The 26770-nt window shown below is 34.2% G+C and overlaps 3 protein-coding genes across 3 annotated transcripts; 1 reads left to right on the forward strand and 2 right to left on the reverse strand.

Annotated features, from left to right (window-relative positions):
- The first annotated feature begins 8557 nt into the window (after nt 1-8557).
- On the forward strand, nt 8558-14412 carry LOC132309166 (microtubule-associated protein 70-5). The gene is made up of 11 exons (XM_059807504.1): nt 8558-8854; nt 11083-11168; nt 11545-11610; nt 11716-11886; nt 12009-12179; nt 12263-12418; nt 12566-12712; nt 12959-13030; nt 13131-13715; nt 13814-13962; nt 14134-14412. The coding sequence occupies exons 1-11, from the start codon at nt 8770-8772 to the stop codon at nt 14150-14152; spliced, it is 1707 nt and encodes a 568-aa protein (XP_059663487.1). The 5' UTR covers nt 8558-8769; the 3' UTR covers nt 14153-14412.
- A 330-nt stretch (nt 14413-14742) lies between these two features.
- LOC132278846 (uncharacterized) lies at nt 14743-15180 on the reverse strand. Its single transcript, XM_059780749.1, has one exon. The coding sequence runs from the start codon at nt 15178-15180 to the stop codon at nt 14743-14745; it is 438 nt and encodes a 145-aa protein (XP_059636732.1).
- Nucleotides 15181-18214: 3034 nt separating this feature from the next.
- LOC132309173 (pentatricopeptide repeat-containing protein At4g16390, chloroplastic) lies at nt 18215-20594 on the reverse strand. Its single transcript, XM_059807511.1, has one exon. The coding sequence runs from the start codon at nt 20532-20534 to the stop codon at nt 18408-18410; it is 2127 nt and encodes a 708-aa protein (XP_059663494.1). The 5' UTR covers nt 20535-20594; the 3' UTR covers nt 18215-18407.
- Nucleotides 20595-26770: the final 6176 nt, after the last annotated feature.

The following is a 26770-nucleotide window of genomic DNA, read 5'->3' on the forward strand; positions in this document are numbered from 1 at the left end:
TATCCCATGTAATCTATCTAAGTAAAATGTACAAGTTATAATATATAATGAATCAAGTAAATGTACTTTGCTTTCATTTCATACTTTTAATTGTTTTTGCAATTTCTAAATAAATCATTCTTTCATCTTACCAATTGGTATCACAAATCTTTTCCCTGTTCTTAAAGAGTTTTCATTGGTACTATTGGTTGATACTTAGAAGGTAATCTTATATTATAAGGTTTTGATGGTTGTAATTTATTATTTGTCGTTAATATTGGTGTCAATTTCTTTCTCCTCACACTTAGTAATGTTTTTAGGTTTGTCTAGTGGCAAAGTCAATAATTTAGTTGAGAGGGATAATCATTATAATAATATAATAAAAATTTATGAATTAAAATAATAAAAATTAATTTCAATGACACTCCCTAAAATTTAAACAAATATCACATTCATACAATTTTTAAAAATTACTGTCAGGTAGGTTCAATTTTACTTTTTCGTTATTATATGATTAAAAATATGTGAAAAAACAATTTTTACTCTTAATTTTTTAAAACTTTTTATTCCAAGATATCAATTAATTAAAATGACTATTTTAACCTATTTTATTACTCCCACCTACCCAATTCACACCAAATGAATTATCTCTCTTCACAATTATGTTGAAGCGGCACTACACCCCCCTCTCTCTCTTTCTCTCTCTCTCTAGAAACAAAACATATATATTTTTTTCTTTTGAATTTGATTATATTACATTGTGAAGTAATCCTTGGGCAAGGCAGCTCAATTTAGGTTGATTTACGGGGATGAAGCATCATCATTATCATCAGATGGCCTTGGTGTTCAATTGTGATGCTTCAATGACACTTCAACTAATACAGTATTTTGTAGAATTCTACAAAGGTGCTTGCTCAAGTAAATGACAACTCGTTAAAGTAATTTTCCACTGCAAATTGGGTTATGTAATTTTATGCGTTTTCTTAATTTAGTTTTTTTTTTTTTTTTTTTTTTTTTTTTTTTTTTTTTTTTACATTGATGTTGAATGATTTATTCATCTAAGATGTGGGTCAGAGTTAAAATTAGGATTGATGATATATATCTAGATATATGTATGTGATATGGAATTTCAACTGCAAAATGGGTTATAGAATTTTATGGGTTTTCTTAATTTAATTTTTTCTTTTTAAAACCTTATTTTATTGCATGGGTGTTGAATGTATGTGATATGGAATTTCAACTGCAAATGGGTTATAGAATTTTATGGGTTTTCCTAATTTAAAATTTTCTTTTTAAAACCTTATTTTTTTGCATGGGGGTGTCATCTGATAATAGATACTACTAATGTGTCATGTGTGTGTTACTATGTGTTAGTAATGATATGCCCGGGATTGAGGTTCATGGGCATTACCCGTGCAAACATTGGGTCAATGGCAGTCAAAATCTCAAAGATCTTTGCATTGGTATTTTGGTCTATGGTTATATGGGTAGTTTAGTTATTTTATACATGAAATAATTTTTTTATAAGTTAACATAAAATTAAAGGGGTAATAATGTTTTTTAACATGCGAAAAATAGTTGACACAATTGAAAAGTAACTTTTTAAATGTGAGTGAAAAACAGATCAAATGTTTCTAATGCGAGTGATAGTAATTTTCTAAAATTTTTTTAATGTGATATTTGTCCAAATCTCAGTGAGTATCAGTGAATTTAACCCAAATCATAAATAATAAAGGTGAAATCTTTTCAGAATATTAAAAATTTTGTGAAACCCAACCGAGGATATGAAATTTTATTTTTTTCACAATTGAATTTATACTTTATATCCCACATACAATATTTCTTTCTTTTTTAATAGGTTACAAAGGTTTGAAAGAGAAGCCCTGTGAAATCTAGCACCTGTGTAAGTCATTTTGTCTCACATAGGAAATTTTAACAGAAGCTGTGAACAACTTCGCTTATAAAAGCAAAGCCTTGTAGTTGAATTACAAGCAAGTTGGGCTGGCTGCTAATTAAGAGGCCCAATTTTAATTTTAAAGTTTATAACCCAGCACTTCGGCCGGTTTATGATGGCCTAATCGGCCGTAAGTGAATTTGTACACACACTCGGGTTGTAACGAACCGGATGCACACATTTCCGGTGTGAACCGGTCGGTTCGGAAAACCATGATATGGACTGAAAATCTTTTTTATTTTTTGGGATGGTACCAAATTTCATGAATTTTTAAATGGTCTAGTGCTATGTTCGGGAATATCGACAATTTGAATTTGAAAATGTCATCATAAATTCAAAGCATCGATTACGTACTTCCAAACAACACAACATAAGTTTGTGTGATTACTTATCATCGATCAAGCATTAGCTAGAGTTACAACTACTTCCTTTTTCACTCTTTTGTTAGCTTTGGAATTGGTGTCTTGAAAAAAAAAAAATCCCTAATTGAATTATGTTGCAGAAAATCTACTATATCATACATTAATTATACTTTCATTTTCTCATAAAATCAATAACTCTACTACTCTCTACCAGATTCCAGAGCATCCCTAAAGCTTTTTGTTGTTACCGCCGGATCTAGCGCCGGCATCTTTTGTAGCTAAGGCTCATTCACCGGATTGATTGGCTGTCAACAGCCATTAACGGATAAACAATATGTTAACAATGGTTATCAGTTATTGCTTTGGGTTGGACCCTTTCAATTTCAATTGGGTTGGTTCTAGGGTAGGGCTTGCTGCCCTTGTTTGCTTAAATTGGGTTTTCTTTCCCCTTTTAGGGCTGTTTGGCCAATTGGCCCACACTGTAACTGGAAATCCAAAATTGCCTTAAGATTCTTAATTCTAAGACATTCATCCCATGAAGTTTGGCCTAATTACGCACAAATAACAATCCTAGTTCTCATGTGATGATTTGGTCCTTATGACAAATGTGATGATTTGGCCCGCTATGACAAGTACTCGTTCCGTTCGAAAATTCTCTAAAATAAATAAATAAATCTTATTTTAACATACAAGAATATGTAAAAAATTATTTTAAAGTTCATAAATGGATCGTAAGAATTATGTATGTTTCTTTGTTTTCCTAATCCCTCGAGGTATGAGTAATGTTTTTGGTTGTTTAGGCATTTTTCTGTCTAGATTTAGTCCTTTAACCAAGAGCTTTTCCCGAAACTTAATGTACATCATTTCATATATATAAATATGTATTTTGGCTAATAAAATTTTTCTAACCGCGACAAGAAAAGGAGGGAAAATTATTTTTTGATCCACTTAATGGCATGACTGATTTATAGGTTGTCCTAGAGAAAGAGAGACCATTCTAAACCAACCTTAAATTTTTGTACAGTGCTCATAATTTACAGGTTGCAATGTAATTCATGTTCTTGTATAATTCATAAAGAAGTCAAGAAACAATACACATGCAATTAATTACATTGATCATGCATCTTGATTAACTCATGAAGATTAGTCACTTTGCAATAGGTATGAACTTATATAGATATGTACTCGAGATTCAGTTTCACACCCCACTTGGTCACTAGCTAGGATTTCTGAAATCTTCCGGCGCTGCAACGTAATCCAAGAGCCCTGCACCTTCTCTATCGCCGTAGGCGTCGCCGTCCGGTGACCCTATTAGGCCGAAGATGACCATTACCATCAAGAATAGAGCTGTGGAGAGGAAGAGAGGCCAGAAGTAGGAGAGGATGGTCACAAACCGAGGTGCCAAAAGAACCAAAAATGCTAAGACAAGCGAAAGAATGATTGTTATGGCAAAGTGATACTTGTACTGCAAAAGCTTTTCTGAGATTTCCATGGCTTCTCTGAGAATTACAAACTCCCCAGATAGGCTTATAAAGGACTTTTTTTCTCCCTCATAGAGACGTTCATGATCACTTCTCTTTGCAGAGATTCTTTGTTTAAAATGTTCACCTTTCTTTGAAGCACCTTGTTTCCCAAACTATCCTCCTATCACTTATGCTCTTTATTGCTACAATTACTTAAACATCCTCCTCTAAAAGTAGAATGACAGATTGCCCTTAATTATTTTATTTTATTTTATATATTTCCAAAAGTTCAAATTAACAAAGTATACTTACAATATTCCTTCTAGCATCAACATTCTCTTTTTGAAGAGACCAGCATACTTGGTTTGCCCTTAATTTAAAAGACAACATTTCTCACCATTCTAGTTCATTGATTGGGAGGTATGGGTAGGGCACATTCTATTTCCTTAATTTTATTCTCACTTTAGTGTTTTATTTATTTTTTTTTTTTTGAATTCAATTTGTATGAAGTCTTTACTATTAAGTGGTAAAAGTTCAGACTTCAAGTCTGAAAAATGTGTCCTCTCTTGATCTTTTAAATAGCGTGGCAAAGACATCCATGTCCATAGGCAAGGAAATTAAATTTGAATAACAATTTTGATTGTTTGACTTTGATAAAACTCAGATTTTCTTCTATTTGTAAGAGATTCAATGTCCATCGGGTGCATTAAAACGGCATAGTTTTGAACTTTTGATGTGCTGGAAGGTGCACAGGATAGGAGGGGATCCAATCTCGATTATGATGTGCTCCTTTCTTTTCTAGTAACTTTTGGTAATGTTTCCTTGCATTGATTTGTGCAGCACTAGGTAACAACCTTTTAAAAATGGCACAAATAAGCTGCATGCCCAAGTTAAACACCAAGGCTAACAAGGTAAATTTGCTTTGACAAAAAAATTATGGGCATGTTCAGTATATGTGCTTTGCCCCTTCCTTTGGTTGGTTAGTTGCTTTGTCCCTTTTAAGGTGCCTCTTTTTCAATGGCAATTGAAGATTAGGATTAAGGAAAGGCATAGCTTTCATTTTCCCTTTTGTAGTTATGGATCCGTGGAAGAAATTAGGCAATCAAAGAAGAAAAGAAAGTCCTCTTGGCTGAGTTCATTTCTCTTAATATTTTGTGGTTTTCACTTATTATAAAAGACAAGGTCATAGAAACTACATTACTCATTGTCACTCTCACTTGGACTTTCTATGCCTAAAGTTTGTCTGCCATTAACAAAATTATTGAGCTCTTATCAAACATTAATTAGAGGCCTAGTCATAGCATTTCACTTTCGGTAGCAGTTGAAGTGAGTTCATTCACCTACAACATTGAATAAGAGCATATCTTAGATACATTTTCTGACAAACATTATGATTTGGGGTTAAATATTATTTCACATGATAGTTTTCACTCATATTAGGTAGAAATTGAAATTGGATCACCTTATCTTCATGTATGTTTTGAAAAATCATAATACTAATCGATGTCAATACTTACGAAAGATATTTCTTCCTATTAAATATCTGGTTTATAAATTGATGTTAGCTCATGTAAAAATGCGACTTCCTTACCAATAGGCCTGTGACCTAACGGTATAAGACTCTTAACACCCAAAGGGAGGTCAAGGGTTCGAACATCGGGAAAGGCAGTGTGTGTGAGTCCCAACTAGGAAAAAAAAAATTTGCGACTTCCTTCATACTCGAACACGCTACTTTCTTGAATTTCAAGATTACACCAAGTAATGAGCCTTGTTAAAATGAGATGACCTTGAATCTTGTACAAATTAATCCAAAATAAAATGAGTTGGATTAAGCTAAGAGTCCTTCAACTTGGGCTTCCACTTTCATCCTCAAGCTTGAGCCTCCTACACATAGAGCCCAACTCATACAATCTATAAAAGGAAATGCTAGATTAGAGTATTAGACCAATGTTATCAGGCCATATAAAAATAAGGGTGTGTGCTATTTTGTTCAGCTCTCTACAATTTGGATCTATTAGTTCCAACTTCTAGACCCTAGGATATTTATATCTTGGACAAAAATTATTATCACCAACTATATGTATATTATATACAATATATATTTTGAAGGGTGTGCCTTGTAGCGCGGTGGGGTGTGATTATTAATGTTCGAGTCACCTATCCCCTCCTTCCCCTTTAAAACAAGATTACATGTACTCCACAATCGGAGTGATGAGCTTTGACACCATCGTCGTGATTAAAAATAAAATAAAAAATCATCAACAGAGTTAATCATTGAATAGTTGGATCCTAAGTTCTCATAAATTTTTTGTAAGTTCTAATCAATTCCATAAACAATCTAACCTACTTCTCCCTATCATGAACTGTCTGACCTAATCATTCGCCCACATTTTTTTCTATTGATTGGGCAACACTTTTATTCAAAATGAGGCATCATTGTTTTACTGGGATTGCTAGTATAGGCTTCACACCATGAATGGGTGCCATTATTCTATTAGGGAATTAGTACAAATGTTATTATAGTCTCTTTTTCACTAGTAGGTGGTTTGAAACAGGACATAGCTAGGCTCAGCATTAAATTATGTCAAATAATAATCTTTGAGAGGTCTGAGTTCAAAGACCATGTTTATAAAATATAAAAATTGATTCCCTTTTCTTTCTTTTTCCCAGTCAATTAATAACACCATATATATATATATAAGGAGGAAGGAAAAATAAATAAATTATCTTTATCTACTTTTTTTTTGTTTGGATAGAAAAAAAGAAATAGATGTTATTATTATTTTACTAATATATCCTTAAATATATAAATGAATGCATTAAAATGAGGGCAAATTTGTCTTTTTCTTAATTTATAAAACAAAATTTTATTTTTCTCCCTCCATTTCCTCCCAATTCTGAATGGAAGCAAAATTGTGGACCAAGAAAGATGACACATTCGTCCATTCTTTCCTTCTATCCAACACGATCTCTTTCCTATCAAATAATGAAGACTTGTTCCATCCCTCCTCTATTCACTTGTTCTTTCCTATCAAACGAAAACTAAGTAAAAAATTCACCATTTTTGGCTCGGTTTGATCATAGCATGTTTAAGTATTGGACCCAACAAAGAGACATCTCATGTGGATGCAATATGTATGACATCATTAATAACACGATTAGGTTTAGATAATAACCATTTCCTAATCACAATTTACCTACTCAAACAAGCGAGTGATACACATTTATTAGAGAAAACCTTCACAGCTTAGCTTGCTACCACCAATTCACATCACTTTCAAAGCATGGTGAGTGGGCATTCCATTAAGGAATAATTAAAATAATAATAAAAAAATAAATAAAAACCCAAACATTTTTAATCAATAACCCCTTTGAATAATTGTGATTATATTACAATTTTATCAATTTGTTTCTCTAATTTAAGGGGCTGTTTGGGTGTTGGTGAGAGGGTATTAGGAGTCTTCCTTTTGTCGCCTAACCAAAAACTCACTATTTCACACTTCCAAAAATTGCCAGATGTCAATAAGTGTCATCAAATAACACTTTTCTTACTTACAATCATACTTACAAGCAAAGATGAGAGAAAATTAAATTTTTGTCATCCAAAATATGTTTGTACTTTCAAGCCACTTTTCAACACTTTCAATTAAGAGTCATCACATACCTCATTTTTCTAAGTTTCAATTCAAATTCTTGTTTGAGTTTATGTCTTCCACTAAGTCAGGAAAAAGCATGGTTTAAGGAGGATTTGGTGCTTAAGCAATTATGACCAAAGCAAATATCATCACTACTCTCTTTTTTTTTTTTTTTTTTTTTTTTTGTCTTGTATAATTATTATATTTGCAAAGACTTATCTTTATAAGCTTGACATAAAAAGCTTCTGTAAATGTGAAGATCCATATTTAAGTTTCACTTGTATACATTTTAGAAGCATCAAATGAAACCTACCATGGTTGCTTTGTACCAACATTGAAAGAGAAAACTCAAATGATCAAACGGGTATGAATAAATTATTTGCTTCCTTGTTTAGTTTTATATTTTCTCTTATTAATCCTATGCATATGCACCTAGAACCCCACAATACAAGTAGATTCCTTGGACACTTCACTATCACATGTACTATTCAACTGTATGGTTCTATGCTTCAGGTGTAACTAATCACGTATAAATTATAAAAAAATAAATATAATTTTTCGTTTTCCTTTTTTATTTTATTATGTATATATATATATATATATAAAAGTCGGGATTAAGTGGGTTTTGAAATTGAAAATAAAATTTATATTGTTCGGAACTAACCGAATTTAAATTGAAATTGATTTTTTTATAATTTGAAATCTCGAAGAATACTGTGTCTTCAACCATACTTGCATTTTTCATCAACTTTTAGTGGGGTTTAATGAGATTTATAAATTAATTAAATGACAAATTTTGTAACTTACCCAGTTTGTCTCTCTCTTATAAATATAAATAAATATGAAAGATAATATTAAAAATCTAATCAATAAGGGTAAAACGATAAATAAAAAAGAAAATCCTTTAAATTCCAATCCAAATACAAATCCCATTAAGATTTGGTTCTGAACAAGTCTGAAAAAAAAAAAAAAAAAACAGTTTTTGAAATGTTTTTCAAGAGATAGAGTTGGTGGTGTATCATATAGTTAAGATAATGTGATTAAGATTTATATATATATATATATATTATGAAAAATATAACCGTTACTGTCGAAGTGTAAATAGAGAGAAAGGAGGCTGGTTAGCCGGCTTGGGCGGCTTTGATTTGTTCCTGTCAGTTTTGCTTCATAACAGGGGAAGCCCATCTCTCTCTTTGCGGTCAATTCCTTGGAAGAATGGACTCTTTCTCTTTGTCTTTCTCTTTCTCTCTCACTCATACAAAAAAAACAAAAAAACCAAAGCTAACCCCTTTTAATAGCACCCTTAAACCTGCTTACCTTGTAATACATTGGGGTTGTGTTCTTTGCATTAGTAACCACCAAGAAAGAAGCCAAAAATGTCGGGTTTTGAAGAACAGCTTTCTCTTGCCCATCCTGACCCTCTTGTCTTAGAGCTCAATAGATTGCATAACCAACTCAAAGGTTTATCCACTCTCTTTCTCTCTCTCTCTCTCATACTGTTTGTATGTGTTTGTGTTTATGTTTGTGTTTGTGTTTGTGTGTGTGTGTCAGTGTGTGAGTTTCTGTGTGTTTTCCTAGTGTATAAGAATAGCTCTGAAAATTAAAGGGTTTGTTTAGAATTGGTTTATAGTAATTGGGTTGATTGAAGTTATAACTCTTAATAGTGCTTAAGTTCTGTTACACCATTTGGTTAATTGTTCTGTTCTGAAGCTTTTTGGCCTCTTTTGTTCTGTTTCTTCTGTAATTTAAAGTATAAAAATGTTTTGAATGTTTTAACTTTAGTATGATTATTGAATTGAACTGGTTTGAAGGCAATCTTGGTTATAGTTACTTGTAAAATGCAATTTGTTTGTTATCCTAAGATTTTGAACATACTTGTCTCTATTAAAACATTTTAAAAGGTACCACTTTCTGTAATTGATGATATTGTTGGTAATGGTATATAATGCTGCAATGGTCTTTAGACATTCACTTGTTATTAAAACACTCTGTTTAAAGACTAAACCAGATATGAAGCAAACATAGGAATGATTAATGAGAGCTGATAATGGGACTAAAGCACTTGTGAGTCAGTTGTCAAAGGCTGTCCCAACTTTTGCATAACATGCTGAAGATGGCCCTAATAATGTGGGCCAAACATTATGAGCTGGTAATCTTTTGATGTTGGGTACTGATTAGGCCTTTCCACCTCTAGATATCATTTTAGGGCCAAATTGCACTAAACCCCCCATGAATTATCAAAAAGTTGCAAAATACCTCTTTCTATCATTATTATTTTTGGCTACGAACCCCCTCAATTTATCAAAAGTTACAAATTTTCCCCCTCTACAACTGGAAGTTGAAATTTCTGGGGTTAAAGTGGTCACATGCAAGCAACGCATGTAACCCATGAATTGATTGTTTTGACGAAAATATCTTTAGGCATGCAACAAATACCCTCTTCTCATATCTAAAATCAATTGTAAAGGGTAAAATGGGCAAGAGTATTTTCACCAACATAATCAAACCATGTGTCACATGCACGTAACCACTTTAGCAACAAAATTCTAACTATTGGCTGTCACGGGATAATTTGTAAGTTTTGATAAATTGATGATGTTTGTTGCAACGAAGAAAAAAAAAAAAAAAAAAGAGGAAAAAAAAGAGGAAAAAAAAGGAAAAAAGGGTATTAGAGTGTATTTTGCAACTTTTTAATAGTTGGTATTTGAACCCAAGATATTTTGGATAATTCATGCATCTCTTGGATTTCTGTCACATCCCCTGGAGGAGACACTAGCTTTTAGGTGGTCATGTATATCAAAAAGATGGTATGTCCAAATAATTGACCATAATGATTCAAATGATCTAATTCATTTAATTTTGTTGCCTGTTTTATTGGTGGCATGTACCCTAGTTCAATTAATAGACCGCAGTTCTATCACTCTCTCTAATTAAAGATTAGCTAGCTATATTAGAAAGTTGGTCATCTGGTTCTATATTGGAGAATGAAGTACTAAAATAGCGGCCTTCTGCCTATAGTTTTAGCTTGCATCCTTTAAAATAGTTCTGGAACTCAGAAAGTTGTTTTTGTAGAACTATAAAAGAGAGTTTTATGAAAACAAGTCTTTTTTCAACTGTGTTTTCATAAAACAGTCCTAAAAAACTCTAAACCAATTAGATTTTTGTATAGTTTTATGGTTTTCAATTCTCAAAAAACTAAACCAAATATGCCCTAAGTTTGAAGGTTTTCCATTTTCACTTTCTAACCGATGAAAAGGACAGTAAAGAGCAGATGCACAGTCTGGTTCTACAAAGAACTGCTATGTTCCATAAAGCCTGTTGGAGATGGAAATATTTTAATCTAGAAGTGTAGTATGAACTGATGATTTTCTCACATCATATGGAGCTAGAAGTGACTGTTGGCTTTTGCTGCTTGAGATTCAAGTGCAAATACATCTAAAGAGATAAAGCAAAACTTTAAAAGTGCATATTAGTTTTAGGCTTGTGCAGACAATGATATAACACATCTAATAAAAAGAAATTTTTTTAATTAGTTTTTTAGTGGAATAATTACACTTGATTACTTGATTACCAAGCAGACAATGGAAGACAAGTTATCAATGAACATTCTAGTTTTTTGTGATCTCTCTTATTAGTCACATATTCTAACAAGTTTAATGTTACATGATACTCATTTTAATTTATTCCAGAAAAGGATAGGGAGTTGGGACATGCTCATAACGAAATCAAAGCATTGAGAGCAACTGAATTCCTGAAGGATAAGGCTGTGGAAGAGGTACTAAAATAAATTTATGCATCATCATAAGAATTTCATCACATATTCATTCATGAACATGCATATCAAGAGATGATTGATACATGGAAAATTCTGATTATTGTGTCATACACTTTTGGCTCTGCATTAAGTTTAGAATTGTAGGGAAATTTAATGCTAGGTTAAGTGTAATTTTCTTAATACTTTTTTTGTTTCAATGGAGTGATATCTTCACAATATGCAGTACATATTTTTTGACAGAAGTTAAAAAAAGAAACTATAAACACATTTTATTTGGCCATACCGAAAGCATAAACACCTATGTCTACTGTGTTTATACAGTTGTGTATGCCTCCATCATACTCTATTTATAAGTTATATATATGTGTTTTGTCAGCTTACAAATGAACTTAATAAATTGGATGAGAAGCTGAGTCTCTCTGAAGATCTTATAGAGCAAAAGGTGTGGTCAAATTTTATGTTTCCTGTTTTTCAGTTTCCTGTAGCATCATATAACTGTAAAGTAACCTTTTAAGAGACTCGTTTTGTGTAAATCTGAACAATGCAGAAACTTGAAAACAAGAGACTAACTGATGAGAAGAAAGATGCATTTGCTGCACAATATGCTGCAGAAGCAACTCTTAGAAGGGTGTATGCAGAGCAGAAGGATGATGATCCTGTTCCTATTGAGTCCGTAATTGCTCCTCTTGAGGCTGAAATCAAAATGTACAAGAACGAGGTATATAGACGAAAATTAGAACAATTTATTTAAAAATTCAATGCAGCATGAAACATTAATTTCAATTGCTGCAACACTGTAACACTAGATACTCACACACATGCCTCCTTTGGTTTTTTCAGATTGCAGCACTACAGGAAGATAAGAAAGCTTCTGAATGGCTCACAAAGTCGAAAGAAGCAGCTTTGCTTGAAGCAGAGAGGATTCTGAGAAGTGCTCTTGAAAGGGCTTTGATAGTAGAGGAGGTTCAGAATCAAAACTTTGAGCTGAGGAGACAGATTGAGATTTGCCAGGTACGATTTCCACCTGAACTTTGTATGATTGATGTATGTACTGAATTTGATTTAATTAATCCATTTCAAAATCCCAAATGCAGGAGGAGAACAGAATTCTTGAAAAAACCAATCGTCAAAAGGTTTTAGAGGTTGAAAAGTTGAGCCAAACCATTAAGGAACTTGAGGAGGCCATTTTGGCTGGTGGGGCAGCTGCAAATGCAATTCGTGACTACCAGCGACAGATTTCTGAACTAAATGTGAGACTGATGCTAAATCTAGTAATTGCTAGCATGCCTTAAAAAAATTAAAACCAACCTAGTGTTTTAGGGTTGCTATTACTGACATATTGGATGGGGCTCTACATTTATCTAGTAATTGACCTTGGTTTTGCAACATTTTTGTAGGAGGAGAAGAGGACTCTGGAGAGAGAACTAGCAAGGGTTAAAGTTTCTGCTAATCGAGTTGCCACTGTCGTGGCTAATGAATGGAAGGATGAGAATGACAAAGTTATGCCTGTCAAACAATGGCTGGAAGAGAGAAGGCTGTTGCAGGTATGTGTTCCAGCAGAAAATCCAATTTCACAATTCTCGGAAATCCAATTTCTCAATTCTCAATCCAAAAATATGCAATTAAAACAACTAAATTAAATTTCCAATCTTAAAGATTACAGATGTAGATATGAAATCTTAAAAAGTATAAACATGCATAGCCAACATTATTAACAATTTAGAAAGATTTAAGATGGATCAATAACCTTTTGTATTTCATTCTTATGAATTTTATCCTTGCATATTTAGGCAGAGATGCAACGTCTTAGAGACAAACTAGCTATATCAGAAAGAACAGCTAAGGCAGAAGCACAACTCAAGGTGAACATTTCTTGTCTTGAGTTCAGAATATATGCACTGTTTCTGGCTTTCTGCCCTTTTGAAGCAGCAGACTGCGTTTACTAATGTAAATTTTACCCAGGAAAAACTGAAGTTGCGGCTAAAGACCTTAGAAGAAGGCTTAAAGCATGTGTCAAGCTTATCTGTCAATCCTAATGCATTTTGTGCATCACCAAAACCTGAAAAATCCAACATCTTCTTTGGGATCCTATCAAATAAAAGCGGACTAAAGAAGAGGTCTACATCACAGCCAAGGGCTTCCATGATGAGTAACAAATCTCCTCTGCAGCAACCCAATGTAGAAAATGAAACAAAAGATGCTGGTAGAGAACTGAAACGAGTAAATAGCTTGAATAAGAAAAATGCTTCCAAAGAAAATCTGCTGAGAAAAAGTTTATGGGCATCTAGAAGTAAAGTGGTTGACAGTGATGAGAAAGAGAATACAGAAATGAAAGGGAACACTATCGTGAATCTTGATAGGTTTCATGACAATGAAACCAAAGGTGGCAGCATTGAAGGGTCACAAAATCTAGGAAGTGGAAATCCTGATAGAGATGATATAGTGTCAGGGTTTCTGTATGATAGGCTTCAGAAAGAGGTCCTCAGTTTGAGAAAGTATTGTGAGGTGAAAGACAACAGTTTGAAAACCAAAGATGAAGAAATCAAGGTCACGATCACAAAATACCTCTCTCTCTCTCTCTCACACACACACACACACACACACAAATAAACAAAATACTAAATAAATGTTAAATTTATTTCCAGATGCTCATGAAGAAGGTCGACACACTGACAAAAGCAATAGAAGTAGAGACTAAGAAAATGAAAAGAGAAGCAGCGATGCGGGAAAAAGATTCATTGTCAACTAAGGTAGACAACAACAAAAAGAGTGAAAAAACAAACTCCTCAAAAAGGTAGATAAATTGGCCATCTTTCAGACAGCTTAAATCCTTTTTTTTCTATGTTGATTTCTATCTCTACTTTCCCTATTTCATTATGCTTTGATGATGTGGATTTGATTTTCTTTTGGGGCTGCACTTCCAATGCCATTTGTTAACCTTCAGATATATTTGCGATTGTATTAGGCTCACAAAAGCATCTTGAGGATACTATCGGTCATGAAAAGCTGAAGGTGATCTGGAAATCAGTTGGTTCATCAACCATGTTCAGTGATTCTTTGGATGTATATATGTGAATAAAATTTGATTTGAGTGATGAGCTAAGTCAAAATATTGTTGTGGTATGTTATGAAAATGGAAATGAGCTTGTAAGTTGTAACATCTTGAGGGTGTGTTCATTACAGTCATGTTACGAAGATTTCACATGGATGATATTCAATACAATGTTTAATTGCTTATGTTTTTGAATTACCATATGGTCATCTGCTTCTCAAATGGAAGAATTTAGGTGGTGTGGGAAATGGAAACGAATTTGTAAAAGAACTGGAACAGGAACAACTGAGAAAAGTACGAAGAAAATCTTGAGGGATTTCATATAAACATTGTGAAAAGCACTGGAACCAAAGTCAGGAATACTACATTTGAACCAAATTTCCTTCAATTCCAACGCGCAACATGACTTATTCTACTTTTTTCCATATCCTGATGTGGATGCTATACCTATTTTCTGAAATACAAACCTCACAACTGGTTTCATTCAGTAAACTAGAAGTAACAGAGACTCCAACAATTCTACTATTCTGGAATGGTAGCTAAAAGTGGCCGCCATTTCTCACACTCTTCTTTCAACCAAGAAGACTGAGCTATCTTTTGTTTAAATTGAAACTTCTTTCCACTTCTCAACATCAACTCCAACTGCTGCCTTGTCAACACAATTTTTACTTTCCAGCGTCTGCGACTACTTTCGTCAACCACTTTCTGGTAAAGTGGAGGGCTAAAATGTTGTCGCAACTCAGGCACAAGATAGTAAACCTCCCCGACTTCTAGCTTGGCATCCGGTGGCAATGGTAGGTAAGGCTGGGCATGGTGTACAAGCTTATAGCCATGGTAAAGGCCAGAGGTGATCTTTTTAACCGTTGTCGAGGCCTTGAACACTGCTTCTCCTCCACCAAGAATTAAAACTCTAATCTTCTTCTGTGGCTGTGACAACATTAGATCTATGCAATTGCCCATCTTTTCTTGACCTTAGGACTAAGGACTGTTACATATATATACAAGTTTTGTACATATTGACATCACAAAGTAGACAGTTTAACGTGCAAACCACCTTACCATTTTCTATTAGTTCCTAATTCCTAAAGAAAAGGAATTAAAAAGTTTCTATATGTGAACAAGCAATATTAATCTATTTGACTTTGCTTAGTAATTTTTTTAACACACTATGCTTGGTATTCAGTCATATATATACATAAATTTTTATTTTGAGCTTATTGTAGACGGCTATTCTTGCTATTATATATTAGCGGTGGTCTTCAGAATATAATTTTCCAACTCAATAAAGAAGTGAGTCTTGAAAGAAAATTCACTCCAGAGGTTGACTATTACATTTTCAAAGGAGTATTCTATTCATCTCTACAAAGTCAAAACAGTTGTTCATCATTCATTGCACATTGCACCCAAATAGCACGTGACATGCCAAAGTCAACTTCCATATGGGATTGGGATCATCAGAAGTCGGCAAACATGGTAGTTTGGCACCCAAAACCTCAAAGAACTAAGAACCAAACAGAACCCTTTCCCCAATATACTCCCTGAGGCCACCAACCACCATTCAAGACCATAAAAGCTTACCAAACCATTGGCCACTCATGCCATTTCTAGGCAACGGCCATTTGATTTAAGAGTCATGATATGGACTGTGACAGAGTCAGACAACTCAGACTATTTTGTGAATGTCGACTCTAAATGATTTTCCTTGATTTAAATCAGCAGCCTATCTAGAATTTCTTTGTCTTACATTGGCTTTCTTCATGTCAATCATCCACAAAATGTCTACAAAAGAACACAATTTGTTGCTTAAGAAAGAATGCCAAAAGCTCAATTCGATTCCTCTAGAATCCAAGGCAATCATCATAAAAGGAGCAGCTAGGTTTGCTAAGAGGTGAGATTGGTAACTTTCAATTTTATGCAAGATAAGAATTAATTTAGGGGTTGAAACCATTACCCCAGTCTAATGTAATATAAGTACATGCTACAAGTAAATGTTCTATTTATACAAGTCCATGTATAATGTAAGAGTCGTGTACGCATATTTATACAAGTCTCCTTTCTCATCCAACATAATTCTTCCATTGGAGCATCTTCTGCAGGGAGAGCCAAAGAGAACCTGCAGTTGACTACTCCACAACCATCCGCTTCGTCAATTGCTCCTAGGGATGTCAATTGACCACCCTGCCCACCCGGTTTGACTCTATTAGGATGGGTTTGGGTATATTATGATTCCTGTAGGGCAGCATTTGAAGGGAGAGCGCATCACAAAGCTGCTCTGGTTACTTATAAATTAATATTACAACCACTGATCTAGAATGCAGATTTTCTAACATTACTAGTAATTATTTTTTTAAAAGTAAATATCAAATTAATTTCAATCTAAAATTCAAAAATCACTTTTTACTAAACTGAGCTTTTGTTGTGCCTTAATCCTTCAGCTTCCTCAAGATGTTTACTAAAAATTGTTCACCGACACAATTAATGGGAAGATAATTTTAAATTTGTAACCTGTCTAAACCTCTTGAGACTGCCAAGGAGAACATTTTTGACCATGTCCCTTCCATCCTCGGAAATAGCTTCCATCTATGGGGTAGTACGACTGATGAAAGATTCTCCACTAAATCTGCTAATAAACTCCTTACAGAGCAAGACACTAGCAGGCATTCCTATGACTGGAATTGGATCCGGGGACTACAGATTCTGCAAAAGCTAAAGACCTTATGGATTGCTCACCGTGATAGAGCAGTTACCGACCAATTGCAGGGTTATGTCCAGTTGTAGCATCTGCCAGTTGTTGCGACTCTATTGATACCAATATTCATACCTGCTCAGGAGCCCTGAAGGATATCCTTCAAAGAGGTACAGATTGCTTGACATAATTCTCAACGATTCAACAATCTTTGTTGCCTCCCTAGCAGATTTGAAAAACCAGGGACACCCAACTCTCTCATTTTTAAATCTCCCACCTGCAGGATTTTTGAAGCTCAACACTCAGAGATGTGGTAGAGGTAATCCTGGACTGGCACGATTTGGTGGAATTCTTACAGACAAAAGCAAGTTCTGGATGCGAGGCTTCATTGGGAATATTGGCTATTGCTCTAGATTTGGAGATAGAGAAGGGCTACAGTGGTTAAAGAGAGAGAAAATCAGAGTAGTTATCTTGGAACCCTCTTTGTGGGAAAATGACTAATATGTTGAAGGAAAGAGGTGCGAAGATGAGATCCAGGGTCTGTTAGAGGAAGTAGACTCCTTGTGTCTAACTATTCTATTTACAAGCTATAGCACAAACTTGCATCATGGTTAAGAGGGAAGAAGCCCAGACAATTAGATTTGTGGAGATTGATCTTCCATGGAGCTGACTGCAGGCCCTCTTGCTGATACAGTGGCTGTCTCTTTTGAGAGGACTCCTCTTTTGAAGGTGGTTGTGTTCCTTACCATTAACCAAAAATAAGAAAGAAGAAACTCACCTCCAAGGAAGAAACATAGTGTTGCACAATTGCCTATTAACTTCTACATAATGTATTATAACTAATTCACTAGCAGATATATGGAAGTAATATTCCTGAAACTGATTAGTTTAGCAAGCTTTTTAACGATTTATTTTTTCTCAAGAATGAAATCAAATGCCACCATAGTGCAAAGCAATTACTTTTAAGCTTGGAACCCACTATTAGGCATTGCAAAACTTGGATGATGATAATAAAATCATCTAGTAAATGCTCTCTCATATTGCATTATAGGCACCAAAAAGCAGTGGTGGATGGCAAAGTTTGGCACCCCTAACTGCAGGTAGATAAACCACTCAATCACTGCCACTTAGCTGTCCCTAGGTACCTTACTGCGTTTAACTCTCAAAATTGTAGCATCCCTCTTCCGCATCCCGACAACTATTGCCCAGTTCAATTGTGGCCGATTAATGATACTTTTGCAGGGTCCCAATGCAACCACAGTAGAAATTAGAAATTGACTCAATAATTCAACTTCGGGAACTAGAATCTTAGAAAACAAATCAGCCAATATATAAATAGCCTTTTCTTTTTCATGTATTAATAGAAAATTTTCTCTACCACAATAGCTATATAAGGCCAAAAACATGGGAAAGAAAAATTTGAAAACAGCTTATACCATTTTTATCATGCATCAACATCAGAAGCCAATCCTAGAATATTAAACCCTCATAAGCACATAATCTAAGCAGCAACTAGTCTGGACTCCAACCATGACTTGGCTGCAACCTTGGTCGTCAAAAACCAGCCAACCTTGTCAGGAGCCTCATGGAAAGGGGCATTTAGATCCTTGAGATGCGACTCAAATACACCTGCCAAACCTTTGTCCGAATATTTGTGTTTCCCATGCCCGGTATTGATCCCAAGGAGTGATGGAAGCTCTTCCCCATTCTTCAGTGCATTGGACAAGTCATTCATCCAGACATGTAATGCAGTCAAAGCTGCCCCAAGGGAAAGACTCTTCAGATGTAGAGACCACTGGGTTGGAGATTTGGACTGTATATCTGTATATATTTCAAGTGTAAGCCCAAGGTCTAATAACTCGCAAGCTCTCTCCAACTGATTGAGGTTGACACAGAGATCGATTAAGCAATTGCAGTACGCTTTTGTTACATCAGCACTTATAGAATCAAAGAGTTCAGCAGCTTCCCTCTTAAAGGCATCTCCAATGTTTTCCCCCACCACCAGGAGTTTCACCAGAAAGCCAAGTTTTGAATTAGCCTTCTCAATGCAATCAGCGAGCTTACTGAGTTCTTCTGTCGGTGTTTGTGTCATCACATTAAGAAGACAACCACAGAATCGCTCATCAGGAGTTATCCCCAACTCCAGCAGCCGATTAAATGTCCTCACAACATCATCAGTTTGGTTGGTTTTCCCATAGCACTGAATGAGTGAGGTCAGGACAAAAATATTAGGCTCAAAACCTGCTTCTGACATCTCATTCAGTGTGGCCTCTGCTTCTGAGACTCTTCCACTACAGGAATATATGGTAATCATGGAAGAAAATGTCCAACTGTCAGGTTTGCAAGTCTCCGTACTCTTCATATCCTCAAAAATCTGGACAGCTTCTTCAGCATAGCCCACATCAGCACACATAGCTAAAAGTGTATTGTAAAGAACAACGTTCAACTCCATCCCCTTCTCCTTCATTTCTTTATACACATTGAGAGCATCTTCACCATAGCGAGCTCTACCATAAGCCCTTAAGAGTGCGGCATAAGTTGCATGATTCGGGAAAAACCCATTGTCTATCATCTCCTTGTAGATGGTCTTAGCTTGCCAAGGCCTCTTGGCTCTTCCCATGGAATCCAACAAAGCGTTGTATAAAACCACGTTTGGCTTCACTTTAAGAGCTTTCATCTCTTCATACACGTTCAAGGATCCATCAAAATTCCCAGACATCCCATAAATTTTAATCAGTGTTGAAAATGTCACAGCATCAATGCGCCATTTCTCTGTTCTCGCACGATCATACAGGCTCAATGCCATATTGACATTACCAGCACGGCCATAGGCATCAATCATCACGGAGTAAGTAACATCATCAGGTTCACATCCAAATTGGGGCATTTTCTCAAACCACTCCACAGCCCTTTCTGGCAATGAACACCTCCTTGCACAGCTAATTATTGTAGAAAACGTCACATTATCAGGCTTAATCCCTCTCTCAAGCATTTCATCAAAAAGCTTCTCTGCTTTATCCAAATCCTTATTCTTCCTAAACACCTTAATTGTCACATTATAAAGAATCACCTCTTTATTCAACTTCAACCTCTGCCGGAAGTACTCAAGCACAATCGGTGCTGTATCGGGGTTCGACATGTTATTAAGAACAACTACAGCGTCTTGCTCTATAATCTTATCACCCAAATCAACCAATACATTAAAAACATCTTCTTGAGTTGGGTTACATGAATCCAAAGACTCAGAAACTTTGATGAGAGAAGCATACCTGGAATCATAGGATCGCCGGCGAAGTTGTGAAGCTCTGGGACTTCTGGGGTTGACCCAGGCGTAGCTTTTCGATGAAAATCCGATTTTTTCATCTGGGGATTGAGAATTCGGTGGTTTTGAGGGATTAAGGTCATGGGTTTGTTGTGAATTTGGGTTTTGGAGATTGACTTGGGTGATACGTAGAGAACGTCTTGAAAGAGAAGAGAGGAGTGAGAGAGTTGCAGAAGACTTGGTGGTCATGAGAGTGTAGCTTAAACTTGTGGGTCGCGAAACTGGTTGGAGAGGAGTGAGAGAGTTGCAGAAGACTTGGTGGTCATGAGAGAAAGATGGAGAAGAGAGTTGCAGACAGTGAGCCATTTCTTGCTACCCCTGTTGGCTCGCTCGCTCGCTCGCTCTGCGTGTTTGGCCTTTGCTGGCTCTGGAGTTCTTATCAGGCGAAAATATTTCTAAAACTGCGGTTTTACCTTATTAGCCTTATCTACAAAATACAGCTTCCAACATCTGCAAAAAAAAAAATTTATTTAAAAAATTAAATGAAAAAAAAAAATTAAAGTTAGCTTAAACCAGCTTAATTTTTTTAGTTTTTAAAATTAGTTTCTAACAAATCGTTACCTAGCCAAACTTGATTTGGCAGAGCCAAAAACACTGCTTTTTAGACAGGGCGAGTCTTGACTTGATTTATTTATAGTTCATTTAATTAAAGAGAGTGATTCTGGTTATGAACTTAAGTTCTTTTTCGTTCATCAATATTCACTTGAGAGGATTTTTTCTCTGGGTTGAAAAAGGAGTAGCACAAATAATAATAGCATAGCTAATAAAATTGGAGTAGTTCGGTTTTGCAGAATGAACTTACTGTAATATAGTTAATAATGATTAAGTTAGCTAAATTAATTCTTAAACCCCGTTTGGGATCCTACATTTAAGGGTGTTTTTATTTTAAAATTTTACTTATAAATATATTTCCTAACCGGTGAAAGCACTTTTAAATGGCAAAGATGGCAAAGATTTTAGCTACTAAAGCTTCTGAATAAAGTTAAAAATTTTAATTTTTAAAAATTCGTCCAAGTAAAGTTAATTATTTTATGTAACTGTGTTAATCTTTAAACAATTCTAATCTTTTTTTTTTTTAATTTTTTTTGATAAAGTTATTTTTTTTCCCCTTCTTTTATAAAGAGTTATTTTGTAAAATGCATCACCAATTTACCAAGTACTCTTTCATCGACATCAATTTTGCGACAAAAATATTTTAAAATTGAATTTATAGTTTCTAAACTAGTAACATCACAACAATATATTTACCAAAAAAAACATGAATATTATTTTATTGGCAAGTTTATGTGAACGAGGGTCAAGATTATAAGAAAGCCAAAAAAACATGAATATAATATTATTGGCAAGTTTATGTGAACGAGGGTTAAGATTATAAGAAAGTCGTAGTTTTAAATTGTTTTATTGTAGTTTTATATAAAGTTTGTTATCTTTTCCCACAAATTCTGAGCGCAGAAAAGATTTGTTTTGAATGCAGAAACAATTTATTGATCTACAAGACCGAACTAGACTGTTTGGTTTGGTTTGATTTAGGTTACATTGACAATTTCAACAGGTTTATGTACACATGTAGGTTAAAACAAAGAATACACATCTATCACAGAAACATAATAACGGCTTTTCTTAACCAGTGACAATTTCATACAAAAATGTTGAATCCATTAAGGGTTCTACCATCCAAAACTTTCCAAATCCAGTCATAGAAGCTTAGAACCTTCAATTATAATATTTATAAGCCCTTTAGATGATAATAACAAGGGCAGAATAAGTAAATAATCACTCTCAGATTTTTTTATTTATTTACTTTTTTTAACTAAAGAACCACTAATTCAACGGTTGCCGGTAATATTGTTTCTAGCTGCCTGGCACGCTTTCTAGTGTCTTCCATCTTCTTGGCTTCCATTTCCGGAAGATAATTATAATCTAACAAAGGGCGGGGATCAATAATTATCTTCTCCAGTGATGCCGCAACCTCAAGCAAGTGCAAAATGAGATCAACTTCGCTGCAGCTACTACCATCAAACCCAACCAATTCCACCACCTTAAGACATTGATGATGACATTTAGTTGCCTCTTTTTCAGCCTCTATATTTGCAATTTGATCATGATCATCCCTTATTGCCTGCCAGCACCACAAGAGAAGGCATTATTTGCAGACAAGGTTAAGAATATAACAAACTCTTAAGACCAGTACAGATTTGTAATTTTCAGTACCTGTCTATTCCCTAGCAGAATCAGCTGTCATAGAGGAAGATAGTCAGATAAAAATTATTTACACAAAAAGATTAAATAAAATTAAAAAGAACATACTTACCCAAACTTGTTTCCAACATGCATTTGGTTAATATGAATTTTTTCCAAAAAAGTTGTAAGAAAATATTATTTTGTTAATTTGGATAGCATCAAAGTGAAAAGAAAATGATCATACTTACCAAAACAAACTACCCTTATGATTTCAACTACTAGAAAAATAAATGAATTTGTATTAAAATGAGTTTAAAGTATGATTATTTGTGGATCTACACACGCATGCTTCATGTTGATGCTTAATGAAGAACTTGGAATCCCTGTAGATGAAATTATTTTTGTTGTTAGTGTTATTCCTTGGAGAGACATTGTTTTGCTATATATCGGTTATCACATGCTATGTAAAACTGTGTAAAGCATACTCTAAGAATGACAAGTGCTGGACTTTTCTTGTTTTGTAAACCCTACATGCCCGGTATTTGTATACTAAACACCCATGTCTTTTATATTATGGAGAACATGTAGTATTGCAATAACCTGTGTAGTGTTTGACAAGCTTTTTAAAAAAATATTTGGAACATGTTATCTTTCATTTTCACTGCTTGAATATGATGAGAGTCAACTTGTAGGAAATTAAATTAAACATGTTCATGCCTGAAAGATTGTTACTTGGGGTGCCCAAATGAGGTTTGGTTTAGTTTCATGAATCATTAGAGGTGGTGTTGCTAAAATTCTTTAAACCCTATATCTTACACCTCGGGCTTGGTGTTAAAGATCTGGGGCACAATTTAAAGTCATACACATAATTAAAAAATTAAAAAATAAATCAATAATAATACGTCCATTGAAAAGCATACCTTAAATTACAAAGAAAGGATACTTACCTGAAGAGTAAACTTAGACAAATTAGGAGACGCGTTAATCACAGAAGTTAAACTAAGAAGGCTACCACCAATTTCTCCCACAACAAACAATTCCACTTGCTTGAGATTACTTAGCTCACGGAAATGTCTGGGAAACCGACGAAAGTCCTAACCAAAAGCAAGCAATAGTTGATAATGATGTTTAAAAAAAAAACAAAGAACGGACGGACGAAAGAAAAGCATACAATCACGCAATGATCGTGTATTCTAACCTCAGGAAACACTCTTAACTTGAGCTTTTGTATTTGAGGAGTATAGCTGGAATGTTCGGAAGATCCAGAAACAAAGGATGAGCAGAACTCTCCCCCAATAGATAGCTCAGAGAGAAGAGGGGGGACGTTTTTAAAAGGCACACTTCTATCTCGTCCAATGTAGGTGAATGAAACAAGATTTATTGCAGAAATTTCCAGATTTTCCAAGAAGTGGCAGAAAGATATCTCTAAGCACTTCAATTTGAGTGATGGGCCAGCAATTTTTAGATTCACTAGACATGTTGAACCCACAATGGATAATTCTTCAAGAAACACACAGATGGATAGGAAATTCTCAAGCACCTCCTCCATGATATTAACACCAACCAACCGAAGCGCGGTTAGGGAACAAAAGCCAGCTGCAGAACCAATAGTCCGTGACACATGAAGACTGTTTGGAGTCATAAACCAGAATTTGAAGTTTTCCATGATTGGAAAATTGTAATATTGATTCCATGAACTGAGATGCATGCCAGCCATCACATCCAATTCAAACCTTTGAACACCCTTTTCCATTGCAAACTTAATCCAATCTTCGATATCACGAGGGAATTGCCCACGGAAACAAAAATAAATCCTCATTTCATCTATAAAGGTGCCAAGATGCAATTTCAAGACTTCGTTCACCCAATTTACAAACTTAGTAGACCCTTCATGTGCACGACCATCTACTGTAGGAGATCCTGACTTTGAATAGAAGGTGAAACTACCAGTTACATATCTCCATAAATATCTCCATCTGCGCGACAGAACACTAGTACATGCAGTTTCCTTAAGCGCCAAAAGAGACAGAATGTCAATGAGGATGTCGTCTGGCAATCCACTAATTCCATTATTCATGTGATCATTTCTCTGAACATCCAAATAATTTTAAACACAAGAAAAAGAAACCATCATCAACAAAAAATAATTGAAGCCACTACTTTACTAAAAAAAAAAATTTAAGGGCCACCATACAAACATCACGATTAGGAAAAAACAATTTTATAATTTTAAAAATAAATAAATAAGTACTAGTTTGTCAAAAATTTAAAAGAACCACCACATTAGCAATAACCAATAGAAAATCATAAGAGTTTCGGGTTGTCCATGTAAGCAATAAGGTTTCTTTTGATACGTAAGACAAACGCCCATTGTTAGGACTCAAACATCAATATCCCATATGCGGGGAGGAGTTAATAGCGGTGGAGTTAAGAACTTGATAGTTATGAATGAAAATTGAACTAAAACAAAAGCAATAACTTTTTCAACTGACAGTTAATTTCTGAGGCCGTTGGAAAGAGAACTCACCTTCTGTTGCTTGAAAGAAGATGTACGCCGTGCTATCTTCCACAGTTTTATGGAACTGGCAGGATTCTATAATTCCAACAGAACAAACCAACCAATTAGCACCCTCAATGTTTATTTTTTATCACCCTCGATGTTTCAAACAAACCACATCCCCATCGCAAAACCCTGCAACCGATTAGCCCCACACTCCCTGAAACCCTAACATTCGAAACCCTCTGTCCTGAGTCTCAAAGTCACACAAAAAATATTTAAATAATAACAGAGAGAAGGAGAAGAACAGGAGAGACGCGAATAGAAGAGAAGAGGTACCTGCAATCTTTCCGGAACCTCTCGCCGGTCGTTGCTTTTTCTTATCCGTCAGTAACAGTAAAAGTGCTTTTGTCTGTCATTAAATTAAATTAAAACTATGTTAGGCGCTTAATGCAAAGAATTTAGGATAAAGTATAGCCACACCTCCTGAAATTTGGCAAAAGGACACTCAAATGAAATTTACCTATTTTTTGAATAAAGACACCTTAAAGATTCAAAAATGGACAAAGACACCCTTTTACATGAGAAATTGACCAAATTACCCTTTGACCGTTTAGGAGACCTTTTTAACTTTACAATTTAATAAATTGGACCGATCTACCCTCATAATTAATTTATGCATAAAAAAAAAAGTAACCAAAAAAACAAAAAAAAACTTTATATTGTTCACTTTTTATTTTTATTTACTTTATAAATGTCCCAACTTCTTAAAAATGTATATGTCTAAAATGATTTTTTGATCCAATACATATATTTTCAAATAAATTATATTTTGTTATTACTTCTTTTCTTTTTCTTTTTTATTTTTAAATTAAGATGCTTAATTCTTTCATCTAAAAAAATTAAATCAATCTCTTTCCCTTAAAAATAAAAAAATATGGTACCAATATAACTTTATGCATCTTAAATTATATATCAAATATTATGCATTTCCCAACATAAAAGGGAAAAAAAATTATAATAAAACAAAGGAAGAAAAAAAAAAACAAAGACATGCATAAAGTTATACTGGTAGCTATTTTCTTTTATGTTTGGAAATGCATAATATTTAATATATAATTTAAGATGTATAAAAAAAAAAAAACAAAGGCATGCATAAAGTTATACTGGTAGCTATTTTCTTTTATGTTGGGAAATGCATAATATTTAATATATAATTTAAGATGCATAAAGTTATACTGGTACCATATTTTTTTATTTTTAAGGAAAAGAGATTGGTTTAATTTTTTTAGATGAAAGAATTAAGTATCTTAATTTAAAAATAAAAAAGAAAAAGAAAAGAAGTAATAACAAAATATAATTTATGAAATATATGTATTGAATCAAAAAAATCATTTTAGACGTTTACATTTTTAAGAAGTTGGGACATTTATAAAGTAAATAAAAAAAAAAAAAAAACCACAATATAAAGTTTTTTTTTTTAATACTTTTTTTGTATGCATAAATTATTCATGAGGGTAGATTGGTCCAATTTATTAAATTGTAAAGTTAAAAAAGTCTCCTAAACGGTCAAAGGGTATTTTGGTCAATTTTTCATGTAAAGGGGTGTCTTTGTCCATTTTTTAACCTTCAGGGGGTGTCTTTGTCCAAAAAATAGGTAAGTTTCCTCTGAGTATCCTTTTGCCAAACCTCAAGGGGTGTACTTTACCCTAGAATTTATTTAGGGAAAAAGTTTGAACTAATTACAACTAAACTATGTGTGTTGCCCTTAGGTTTGCCTTTTTTTTGCAAAGACCTCCCATACAGTAATTTTTTTTTTGTCAAACAAATGGTTGAAGTGACCAAAATATCTGTCAATTACAGA

This window comes from Cornus florida, unplaced genomic scaffold (genome assembly GCF_030987335.1).
Source record: "Cornus florida cultivar Cherokee Brave unplaced genomic scaffold, ASM3098733v1 CherokeeBrave_3.0.0_Hap2_Chr01, whole genome shotgun sequence".
Classification (NCBI taxonomy): domain Eukaryota; kingdom Viridiplantae; phylum Streptophyta; class Magnoliopsida; order Cornales; family Cornaceae; genus Cornus; species Cornus florida.

Excerpts from the sequence above, each read along its gene's own strand:
- LOC132309173 (XM_059807511.1), bottom strand. The coding sequence starts at position 20,534 with ATGGCTCACTGTCTGCAACTCTCTTCTCCATCTTTCTCTCATGACCAC.
- LOC132278846 (XM_059780749.1), bottom strand. The coding sequence starts at position 15,180 with ATGGGCAATTGCATAGATCTAATGTTGTCACAGCCACAGAAGAAGATT.
- LOC132309166 (XM_059807504.1), top strand. The coding sequence starts at position 8,770 with ATGTCGGGTTTTGAAGAACAGCTTTCTCTTGCCCATCCTGACCCTCTT. Across the intron at positions 12,419-12,565 it reads GACAGATTTCTGAACTAAAT|GAGGAGAAGAGGACTCTGGA; the intron begins GTGAGACTGATG and ends ACATTTTTGTAG. Across the intron at positions 13,031-13,130 it reads AGGCAGAAGCACAACTCAAG|GAAAAACTGAAGTTGCGGCT; the intron begins GTGAACATTTCT and ends AATTTTACCCAG.